The sequence below is a fragment of the Procambarus clarkii genome, chromosome 28 (genome assembly GCF_040958095.1).
Source record: "Procambarus clarkii isolate CNS0578487 chromosome 28, FALCON_Pclarkii_2.0, whole genome shotgun sequence".
Classification (NCBI taxonomy): Eukaryota; Metazoa; Arthropoda; class Malacostraca; order Decapoda; family Cambaridae; genus Procambarus; species Procambarus clarkii.
The window spans coordinates 44,182,392-44,195,438 of NC_091177.1; the positions used below are offsets into that span (position 1 = coordinate 44,182,392).

A 13,047-nucleotide genomic window follows, 5' to 3' on the forward strand; every position below is an offset into this window, starting at 1 on the left:
AGCCTGACAGTAACTGAGCGCCTCACCTGTGTGTCATGCATGACTGCATCCAGCCTGACAGTAACTGAGGGCGTCACTTGTGTGTCATACATGACAACAGCCAGCATGTCAGTAAATGTGTTAATCACTTGTGTGTCATGCATGACAGCAATCAGCCTGACAGTAACTGAGCGCCTCACCTGTGTGTCATGCATGGCAACAAAAAGCCTGAAAGTAACTGAGCGCCTCACCTGTGTGTCATGCATGACAGCAACACGCGTGACAGTAACCGAGGGCGTCACCTGTGTGTCATGCATGACAGCAATCATCCTGTTAGTAACTGAGGGCATCACCTGTGTGTCATGCATGACAGCATTCATCCTGTTAGTAACTGAGGGCATCACTTGTGTGCCATGCATGACAGCAACCAGCCTGACAGTAACTGTGTTAATCACTTGTGTGTCATGCATGACAGCAACCATCCAGTTAGTAACTGAGGGCGTCACTTGTGTGTCATGTATGACAGCAATCAGCATGACAGTAACCGAGGGCGTCACCTGTGTGTCATGCATGACAGCAATCATCCTGTTAGTAACTGAGGGCATCACTTCTGTGTCATGCATGACAGCAACCAGCCTGATAGTAACTGAGGGTGTCATCTGTGTGTCATGCATGACAGCAACCATCCTGTTAGTAACTGAGGGCGTCACTTGTGTGTCATACATGACAGCAACCATCCTGACAGTAACTGAGGGCATCACTTGTGTGTCATTCATGACAGCGTTCAGCCTTACAGTAACTGAGGGTGTCACTTTTGTGTCATGCATGACAGCAACTAGTCTGACAGTAACTGAGCGCCTCACCTGTGTGTCATACATGACAGCAATCAGCCTGACAGTAACTGAGGGCGTCACATGTGTGTCATGCATGACAGCAACAAGCATGAGCGTAACTGAGTTAATCACTTGTGTGTCATGCATGACAGCCATCAGCCTAACAGTATCTGAGTTAATCACTTGTGTGTCATGCATAACAGCAACCAGCCTGACAGTAACTGAGTTCGTCACATGTGTGTCATGCATGACAGCAACCAGCCAGACAGTAACTGAGGGCGTCACTTGTGTGTCATGCATGACAGCAACCAGCCTGACAGTAACTGGGGGCGTCACTTGTGTGTCATGCATGACAGCAACCAGCCTGACAGTAACCGAGGGCGTCACCTGTGTGTCATGCATGACAGCATCCATCCTGTTAGTAACTGAGGGCGTCATTTGGGTGTCATGCATGACAGCAACCATCCTGTTAGTAAATGAGGGCGTCACTTGTGTGTCATGCATGACATTAACCAGCATGACAGTAACAGGGGGCGTAACTTTTGTGTCATGCATGACAGCAACCACCCTGATAGTAACCGAGGGCGTCACCTGTGTGTCATACATGACTGCAACCATCCTGACAGTAAATGAGGGCGTCACTTGTATGTCATGCATGACAGCAACCAACATGACAGTAACTGAGCGCCTCACCTGTATGTCATGCATGACAGCAATCAGCCTGACAGTAACTGAGGACGTCACATGTGTGTCATGCATGACAGCAACCAGCATGAGAGTAACTGAGTTAATCATTTGTGTGTCATGCATGACAGCAATCAGCCTAACAGTAATTGAGGGCGTCACATGTGTGTCATGCATGACAGCAACCAGCATGAGAGTAACTGAGTTAATCACTTGTGTGTCATACATGACAGCAATCAGCCTGACAGTAACTGAGGACGTCACATGTGTGTCATGCATGACAGCAACCAGCATGAGAGTAACTGAGTTAATCACTTGTGTGTCATGCATGACAACAATCAGCCTGACAGTAACTGAGCGCCTCATCTGTGTGTCATGCATGACAGCAACCAGCATGACAGTAACTGAGCGCCTCACCTGTGTGTCATGCATGACAGCATCCAGCCTGACAGTAACTGAGGGCGTCACTTGTGTGTCATGCATGACAACAGCCAGCATGTCAATAACTGTGTTAATCACATGTGTGTCATACATAACAGCAATCAGCCTGACAGTAGCTGAGGGCGTCACATGTGTGTCATGCATGACAGCAACCAGCATGAGAGTAACTGAGTTAATCACTTGTGTGTCATGCATGACAACAATCAGCCTGACAGTAACTGAGCGCCTCACATGTGTGTCATGCATGACAGCAATAAGCATGACAGTAACTGAGGGCGTCACTGGTGTGTCATACATGACAGCAACCATCCTGACAGTAAATGAGGGCGTCACTTGTATGTCATGCATGACAGCAACCAACATGACAGTAACTGAGCGCCTCACCTGTATGTCATGCATGACAGCAATCAGCCTGACAGTAACTGAGGACGTCACATGTGTGTCATGCATGACAGCAACCAGCATGAGAGTAACTGAGTTAATCATTTGTGTGTCATGCATGACAGCAATCAGCCTAACAGTAATTGAGGGCGTCACATGTGTGTCATGCATGACAGCAACCAGCATGAGAGTAACTGAGTTAATCACTTGTGTGTCATACATGACAGCAATCAGCCTGACAGTAACTGAGGACGTCACATGTGTGTCATGCATGACAGCAACCAGCATGAGAGTAACTGAGTTAATCACTTGTGTGTCATGCATGACAACAATCAGCCTGACAGTAACTGAGCGCCTCATCTGTGTGTCATGCATGACAGCAACCAGCATGACAGTAACTGAGCGCCTCACCTGTGTGTCATGCATGACAGCATCCAGCCTGACAGTAACTGAGGGCGTCACTTGTGTGTCATGCATGACAACAGCCAGCATGTCAATAACTGTGTTAATCACATGTGTGTCATACATAACAGCAATCAGCCTGACAGTAGCTGAGGGCGTCACATGTGTGTCATGCATGACAGCAACCAGCATGAGAGTAACTGAGTTAATCACTTGTGTGTCATGCATGACAACAATCAGCCTGACAGTAACTGAGCGCCTCACATGTGTGTCATGCATGACAGCAATAAGCATGACAGTAACTGAGGGCGTCATTTGTGTGTCATGCATGACAGCAACACGCGTTACAGTAACTGAGGGCGTCATTTCTGTGTCCTGCATGACAACAGCGAGCATGACAGTAACTGTGTTAATCACATGTGTGTCATGCATGACAGCAACCAGCCTGACAATTTCTGAGTTAATCAGTTGTGTGTCATGCATGACAGCAACTAGCCTGACAGTATTTGAGTTAATCACTTGTGTGTCATGCATGACAGCAACCAGCCTGACAGTAACTGAGTTAATCAGTTGTGTGTCATGCATGACAGCAATCAGCCTGACAGTAACTGAGGGCGTCACTTGTGTGTCATGCATGACAGCAACCAGCCTGACAGTAACTGAGTTAATCAGTTGTGTGTCATGCATGACAGCAACCAGCCTGACAGTAACTGAGGGCGTCACATGTGTGTCACGCATGACAGCAACCAGCCGACAGTAACTGAGTTAATCAGTTGTGTGTCATGCATGACAGCAACCAGCCTGTTTGTAACTGAGGGCGTCACTTGTGTGTCATGCATGACAGCAACCAGCTTGACTGTAACTGGGGGTGTCAGTTGTATGTCATGCATGACAGCAACCAGCCTGACAGTAACCGATGGCGTCATCTGTGTGTAATGCATGACAGCATCCATCCTGTTAGTAACTGAGGGCGACACTTGTGTGTTATGCATGACAGCAACCAGCCTGATAGTAACCGAGGGCGTCATCTGTGTGTCATGCATAACAGCAACCATCCTGTTAGTAATTGAGGGCGTCACTTGCGTGTCATGTATGACAGCAACCATCCTGTTAGTATCTGAGGGCGTCACTTGTGTGTCATGCATGACAGCAACCATCCTGTTAGTATCTGAGGGCGTCACGTGTATGTCATGCATGACAGCAACCAACGTGACAAGAACTGAGGGCGTCACTTGTGTGTCATGCATGACAGCAACCAGCATGACAGCAACTGTGTTAATCACTTGTGTGTAATGCATGACAGCAACCAGCCTGACAGTAACTGAGGGCGTCACTTGCGTGTCATGCGTGACATCAACCACCATGACAGTAACTGAGGGCGTCATTTGTGTGTCATGCATGACAGCAACATGCGTGACAGTAACTGAGGGCGTCACCTGTCTGTCATGCATGACAGAGATCAGGCTGACAGTAACTGAGGGTGTCACTTGTGTGTCATGCAAGACAGCAGCCAGCATGACAGAACTGTGTTAATCGCTTGTGTGTCATGCATGACAGCAACCAGCCTGACAGTAAATGAGGGGATCACTTGTGTGTCATTCATGACGGCAATCAGCCTGATTGTAACTGAGAGAGTCACTTGTGTTTCATGCATGAGAGCAACCAGCCTAACAGTAACTTGGAGCGTCACTTGTGTGTCATGCATGACAGCAACCAGCCTAACAGTAACTTGGGGCGTCACCTGTATGTCATGCATGACAACAACAAACCTGTTAGTAACTGAGGGCGTCACCTGTATGTCATGCATGACAGCAACCAGCCTGGCAGTAACTGAGAGAGTCACTTGTGTGTCATGCATGACAACAAGCAGCCTGGGTGGCCGACAGGGACGGAGTGTCAGGTCTGGTGTCAGCCATCACTACACTAACAGTCCGCGTGAGTGACACTGTCAACAACGCAGCCGTCCTCGTCAACACAGGCAAACTGCTTGTTAATCCCTCCTCCAAGACCACTGTTTACCAACCCGTCCTCGACTCAAGGCCATTCCATCCAGCGGTCGACCCTCAGACGCAGTCATTAATTTTAATTAACATACTGTTCATTCAAAACGGGAATTTTTTTAAATATAAATTAATAATATAATACATTAGCATATTGTGTATATATAGGCATAGGTTAGGTTACGTTAGGGGCTTAGGTTCTTCTGGCGATTATTTGTATTTGTAATACGTGGGTGAAGCATTTACAGCGTTGTGGTTCGAACAGAGGCCGTGAGCGAAGCACTTGTTCCGGAAGTGTTCGGACGTCATCAGTTGTGAGTCGCAGCCCGTCCTCCAAACAAAGACCCAAAAGTGACTCCATGCACCTCCCCCCCCCCCCCCCCCCGCTGTTTATGAATGTAAAACAGTTTACACACGACTCACAACTGCTGACGTTCGAACACTTCCGGAACAAGTGCTTCACTGACGACTTTTGTTCGAACCACAACGCTATAAATGCTTCACCCACGTACTACAAATACAAATAATCGCCAACAGAACCTAAACACCTAACCTAACCTATGCCTATATATGCACAATATGCTAATATATTGTAATATTAATTTATATTTGAGAAAACTCCCGTACTGAATGAACAGCATGTTAAAATTGATGAATGCGTCTGTGGGGTCGACCGCTGGATGGAATGGCCTTGAGTCAAGGACGGGTTTGGAAGTCATCAGTGGTGAGTCGTGTGTAAAGCCGCATATCTTTTATTAACAGGGGGTTTGGCGGCTGCATTAACGAACTTGGATCTTTTTATGCGAGGACGGGCTGAGCAAATTCAAATTATAGCCAACGTAATCTAATTACGAAACAGAACCCAAAGTAGAGATAATTATTCGACACATTGTACTGCGTAATAATAGCAACGTTGACCAGACCACATACTAGAAAGTGAAGGGACGACGACGTTTCTACTTGAGAATGGTCCAGGACGGACCGAAACGTCGTCGTCCCTTCACCTTCTAGTGTGTGGTCTGGTCAACTTACTTCAGCCCCGTTATTGTGACTCCTCGCATGAATATTAACGTGTATATGATAAATACGAATTATGAATACGCAGTCGGTCTATGAGTGGCAGTTGTGGGTCGCGTGCTGCTTTAACGACCCCAGGCTGACGACAGGCTGGTGGCCCCGACCCCAGGCTGACGACAGGCTGGTGGCCCCGACCCCAGGCTGACGACAGGCTGGTGGCCCCGACCCCAGGCTGACGACAGGCTGGTGGACCCGAGCCCAGACTGACGACAGGCTGGTGGACCCGAGCCCAGGCTGACGACAGGCTGGTGGACCCGAGCCCAGGCTGACGACAGGCTGGAGGACCCGAGCCCAGGCTGACGACAGGCTGGAGGACCCGAGCCCAGGCTGACGACAGGCTGGAGGACCCGAGCCCAGGCTGACGACAGGCTGGTGGACCCGAGCCCAGGCTGACGACAGGCTGGTGGACCCGAGCCCATGCTGACGACAGGCTGGTGGACCCGAGCCCAGGCTGACGACAGGCTGGTGGACCCGAGCCCAGGCTGACGACAGGCTGGAGGACCCGAGCCCAGGCTGACGACAGGCTGGAGGACCCGACCATGGAGGGCGGCGTCACAGTCTAACACTCGCCCGACAACACCGGACAGTCCATGTACCAAGTTTTGATGAGCTTAACAACCTAGTAAGCCACTGAGGCACAGCTCCCTAGTCTCCCAGGGCGGACCGATGGACCCCTTGTCCCCCAGGGTGGACCGGTGGACCACCCTTGTCTCCCAGGGTGGACCCGTGGACCACCCTTGTCTCCCAGGATGGACCGGTGGACCACCCTTGTCTCCCAGGGTGGACCCGTGGACCACCCTTGTCTCCCAGGATGGACCGGTGGACCACCCTTGTCCCCCAGGGTGGCATCCAACACTAGTCCTGGGGACACAGAGGGCTGAGAGAGGTTTAGGGTAGTTCAGTTCAAGGGTGATTAAGGTGAGGCGACACACATCATAATCTACAATAATTGATGCATGAAGACAATTGTGACACATCTTCACTCTGCACATCTCCAAGAACACCAGTGTCCTCCACCACCTCTCACGCACACTTGTATTAATGCACATCTCAACATATCTGGCAGCTCCCAAATTTACTAGAAAATCTTCGCTTCAGATAATGACATAATTGCAGTAATTAGTGTCCTGAGCGCCAGGTATGGACCGCTGTGTGTTAGTAACTATGATGATGGGTTATACTGATATTCCAGACCTCTGGGTTTAAAAGGGAATATTTAATCTTCAGCTCAAATTATGCTGTTATTGAGAGCATGAAAGGTTAGAGGTCAAGTGTGAAATGTCAGCAACTACTTTTTTTTATTTATACAATAGAAACACGATGTATAGAGCACAAAACATGCAACTTCAAAAGACACAATACATGAAACAATACATGAGTATACACAGGATAAACAAAACCAAGGAATAATACATGACCAAGGAGTAATACATGAAAACACACACAAGAATAAACACAATGAAACATAAGTCACAAGCACATAAGAAAAACCCCGAAACAGGCACAGGATACATAACAAAAACAGAATGTGCCAAAGAAATCGCACAGGAAACAAGTAACATAAAACCTAACCACAACCAGACGACTGTAATTACATATATACATATATATATATAAAGATAACACACAAGCATTACCAGCCCTACACCCCAAACACAGGTGCTTAATAATACATAAAAACAGCAGGCCTCCTAAACCACAGAGGCAAAAATACACAAGTACAAAAAACTACACCAAAGAAATACAGAAGAAATACCAAAAAACAGTGAGAGACACAAAACATACAACACACAAGAGCCACTCAGCCACACAAGAAAAACAAGCCCCCAACACAGGGAGCGCAGGCCAAGGGAAACCAAAGGCCAAACAAAAACAGAAAAAGACAGGGCCACGCAGGAGCCAAAAGTAATCCCCAGACCTCATCCACGCACACAGACACAACCGGCACCCTCAGGCCCGGAGAAAACCACACACACACAGGCACAGAAGCAGCCCGAGCACAATCGAAGCACACACAACCTATCCTAACCACAGCCGAGGAGGCCCAAAGGAGGGGATGGAAGCACAAAGGGAAAGTAACCTCCACCACCAACCCAAACCCACAACCCCAACCACCCTACCCCCAAACACACACTGACACCCCAACCCCACCGAAACTCAAGCACCCTCCCCAACCACCGATGCACCCACCGACCCAAAGGCCACCCTACGAACACAGGCATTCGTGAACCACTGACAAAACTCAACCGGAAAAGTACGCTGTAACCTACACCAAGTATACCTCATTCGCCCCCGCAAAAACTCCAAAACCCGAGCAACCCCATATCCCTCCCGCCTCCCAACCCACACACAGAACACATAATCTGCGACCAAAACACACAAAGTATTGCTCATCCTCCAGGATCTACACAGAAAAGATAGAAATAAGAACCGCAGGACATCAATCCAACATGGCGACCCACAAAACACTGCAAGAACATCACAAAACCAGGCGACCAAACTCTGCACCCATTCACGAAAATAAAACACATGCACCTGAGACTAATCCAAGCCACAGTGCACACACGCAGCAGAGGCACGCAACCCAAGCATGCACAACCGGTCATTAGTCGCCTACGACAAATGTAAAAACTGAAAAAGCAGACCCGACCACACCCCCCCCCAATCCCAGCACGGGAACAGGGCCTCCACCCAAGGACGTACACGACACAACAACTCCTCATACACAGCCCTACACGATAAAAAGACATAAAGCCAGGGCGACGGCAGAGAACCTAAAGAATCTCCACTGCCCAAGAGTACACATTAGCGGTAACCAAAGCAACCTCCCGACAGTCCCCCAGATCAACCAAGTAGCTGAACCGAATCGAGCAGAAAAAACATACAACGCATTGAGCTCCCCACCCAGAAGTAACCCCAGCCTCAACGAGACCCAGAATAAGGCCCTGGCCTTGGTAAAGATGTCAGGCATACCAACACTACCCTCCCGCACACCCAAAACCAATGTCGAACGACGAACCGAATGATACCGACTACACCATACATATCTATACACCAGACGTTCCATCCCCAGAGCCTTCTGGCGATGCAAGAGGAAGCACAGAGCCACAAACCACACACACAACACCTTGCAAGTGACAAGCAACGGCCGCTGGTAGATCGTTAAAGGACGAGCTGATAACAACCCAACTGCAAGCCCAGCAGTACGACAAACAGCACCCCAATTCCACTCTAAGGAGTGATCATACGAAGTAAACCAAGTGATCCCAAGAACCTGAAGAGACGAGACCACCGGAAACCATGACCCCCTCCATTCAAGGCGGGAGGCCCACACACCCACACCCATCAAACCTGACTTTGCACGAATAATAACAGCCCCAGTGGCCAACTCAAACCGCGAAAGAAGGTCCTGCACACCACCAACAGAACCCTCCAAATCCACGAACAGAACAGTATCATCAGCATACACACTGGGACTCGGGCATAACGCACCTGCGAAGACAAGACTGCACCACCTCCAAGAAAACCTCCCCTAGTACATCCCAAAAAGTAACATAGAACTCTACAGGAAGGCCATCCAAGCCGGGCACCTTCCCCGAACGAAACAACTGGACCAAATCTAAGAGCTCCCCCAACGAAACGTCTTGCGCCAACCGGGCACATTCCTCAACCGACAAACCAGGGGTGCACCCATCCAAGAAAGAATCCACAAGCACCTTATCTCCCTGCACAGCCCCATACCGCACTTGCAACTCCTGCCTCACATAAAGCACAACCCCATCCGTGTTAGTAAGCACAGAATCATCAGGCCGCCGAAGGCCCGTAAGAAGTGCAGAATCCCGAGCAACCTTCTTCCTACCCAAAAGAATGGAAGAAAGCCTCTCCCCATCTATATGCTCCGTCACACGAGCACGCACCCGAACATCATCAGCCAACTCAGCATGCAAAGCACAAATATGCTCCTTACACTCAGAAATATCCCCAAGCAGTCAACCCCAGCTTTCAACCGCACATACAACCTAGAAAGCCGCGCCTGAAGCAACCGCAGCAACCCAAATCTCCCCGCTGCCATCCGTTTCGAAACAATGCCAAAAAGGCACAGTCCCCGGCCGTCCGAGAGGTTGGGCATCATTCCTTCCCCCGTCTCATCCCTAATCCTTATCCTGGCCCCTTCCAAGTGCTATATATTCAAAATGGCTTGGTGCTCTTCCCTGATAGTTCCCTTCACTTCAAGCAAAGCAGCTGAAACATTCTTCGGATGGACGCTAGAGCAATCCCGCACACGCATGACACAAGTGAAGACACCCCCAAAGACCATGTCCCGTGTATCATGCCGCAGGAAGGGGAGAAGCCCCTCCCGAAAAAACAACTCCCGTTCCTGACGACGAGCAACCACAGAAGGAGCATGCACTGTCAAGAACGGAATCACAACTCCAAAATACTCTGCCCATACAAACAAGACCCGCCCATCTAATCCATCTCTGTGTGAAGCACGGAAATGGACGCCCTCCGCGAAAATTACATGAGCGTACCCCCAAAGGACGTCCTCGGTGGGTTCAGCACAACTTGAAAATCAGCACACAACCCCTGGAGAACAGACACATCCCAAACATTATGCTCCTGTATCAGAGCAACATCCACATGCTGCTCCCGAATCACATCCACCAGGCCCAACTGGACCACAAGAGCATTCAGACCTCGAACATTTACTGATGCACGGGTAAGAGCAGGCGCCATCGAGAACCCATCAAGATTCCCCCAATCCCAGAGGGTCCACACGAACCCACCGCAGTGGCGTTGGCTTCGTGTCTGCAACACGAGGGCCACCCGCCCACCGCTCCACAGAGGATAACCCCACAGGGACGGCGGACCATGAACACTTCTGAAGTCGAACAGTTCCAGCATCACCAAGCGAACCGTGCCAAGCCCCCGGCGCCCCCTCCCAGCTGACATCTGTTACCTATCGTTCGTTACGGCTCGTGACCCTACAGCAGCCAAGCTTTAATTACGTCTAAGGATACCACTGCTGCTCTCTAAAGCGCGTCACCAGTATAACCCCTTGATAAGTAATGAGCACATAAATAAAACTCTTCCTTTAGGACTGAAGAATAGATACAAAATATTATATAGATATATATTCAAGACAGTATAATATAAAAACACAGATGGTTAAGTTAACTTATACAACAAACAAGGTATTGTCATTCTCCTAATATAGTAAAATAAAATATGGCACAACAAGAAATAACAGACTTATCTCCCACATGTTACTCCTGGTTCCCTGAAGCTACTGAACTCACGCTCTGACGCCACCCATATTCTCACCTCCCGTCTGCCTCATCCCAGGATGAGGGATGGAAACTAAGGACTTTTTAAATATTTTAAACTAATTGAACAACCACTTGTTCTCAAAACACATAAGACTGCAAATTACATATAATAGTTACTTACAAAATATATAAGTATAATGCCACCTGTTTAATTACAGAATATAAACAATTATATATACTAAATAAAAGTGACATCTGGAACTTCCAAACTGAACAGGTCCAGCTTTCCCGTATTGAACAGGTACTAGACGTGTGCAACGCAACCCCGCTCCTGTCTCCACTAACGCTGCCACACCATACGACAATTTACAAAACACAATGTGTGTACATATACAGGCAATGATATAATGGAACATAAAAAGTTATTTTATATTTATATACGTATTCTGCTAGGAGTACGTAACAACATCTGCGTCCACTACCGCCAAGGAAATCACATCATCAGCAATCACCACATCACAACCAAAACCTCCAATAGCTGCAGGAGGACGAGTGTGGGGGGAGGGGAGCACCAGCTGAAGTCAAACCACGCAAAGCCTCTACCTGCTTGCCAGGGGACCCTTTACTGCGCAAAAGTTCCCTCGAAACATGCTTGGGGCGAGAAGCAGGGGAGGACAACTTCCCCTCGGAAGCACACCACTTGGATCAGCAAGAGGCAGCACCACAACACTTGCACCGGGAGCGCTGACGGCCGCGAGGACACCATCCAGGGAGACGACGACACCCCCAGCCTCGGGAAGCACGCTACCCTCAACAGAAGGCACATCCGCAGCTACCATAAGCTGAAGGCGCGAAACAGAGGCAGCCAGGTCTGCTGAGCAAGCCCGCAGGGCAGACATATCAGGGCCAGACGGATCGGCAGGCACGACCGCCGCAGGAACCACACCAGGCACCTCCACAGAGCGAGGACCTACCGGGGAGTCAGCTCGCACACACGCAAGTGGGGCCACACGGGTGGGCGAAATCTTCTCCAGACCGAGGAGATCCGCGACTCATACAGATAACACATCCAGGAGCGCAATCTCCACCAGCGACCAATCCACCGGAGCAGAGAAATCCAGCCGCATTGTATCCACACGGCGTATGCGGCCATCTTCAGCCGCCAGCTGTCGCCCCGGCCAGCGTGCGCATCACACCAACAGCCAACCACCACCACCACGCAGCGTTAAGCAACAACTGACAGCTCAAGCCCAACGTCTGCTCCCTCTGGTAACAGAGCAGCGAATCCTCAGATAATTACATAAATGCAGTAATTATTGCCCTGAGCGACTGGTATAGAACAGTGTGCGAGTAACTATGAGGATGTGTTATACTGATATTCTAGACCTCTGGGTTTAAAAGGGAATATTTAACCTTCATCTGGAATTATGCTGTAATTGAGATCATCAAAAGTTAGAGGTCAAGGGTGAAATGTTGTCAGCAACTAGTTAATGTTGACGGACGTTGAGGTGAGTGTTCCTGTTGTAGAAAATTGACATTCACTTCAGTTTCAACTGTTTTTCAGCCCCTAATCACCTCTAATTTACATAACTTTTACAGAATGTTTTGTGCTTTTTCTGAAGAGACACTATTTATGGATTAGATATAACATTAAACATGGAGCCAGACAGGGACTAGTCACGTTCTGTTCACGCGTAACATTACAGATATGTTACTTAACAAACTAGTTCCTGTAGTACAGCCATTCTCTCTGCTAGTTATAAAATACTATACAGAGCATTCATTGCCCGGGTCTCCTAATCCTCCCCTGTCTCTCCGTCTCTCTTTCTCTGCTTCTCTCTCTCTTCTCTCTCTCTTCTCTCTCTCTTCTCTCTCTCTCTCTCTCTCTCTCTCTCTCTCTCTCTCTTTCTCTCTCTCTCTCTCTCTCTCTCTCTCTCTCTCTCTCTCTCTCTCTCTCTCTCTCTCTCTCTCTCTCTCTCT

The 13,047-nt window shown here is 49.0% G+C and overlaps 1 protein-coding gene across 1 annotated transcript in view; it reads left to right on the forward strand.

Moving 5' to 3' along the window:
- The first annotated feature begins 12,557 nt into the window (after positions 1-12,557).
- Positions 12,558-13,047, forward strand: part of LOC138369487 (repetin-like) — a 2,817-nt gene continuing 2,327 nt past the window's right edge. Inside the window, exon 1 of the mRNA XM_069332746.1 lies at positions 12,558-12,575. Coding sequence (XP_069188847.1) covers positions 12,558-12,575 — 18 coding nt within the window. The remainder of the gene's footprint in view (positions 12,576-13,047) is intronic.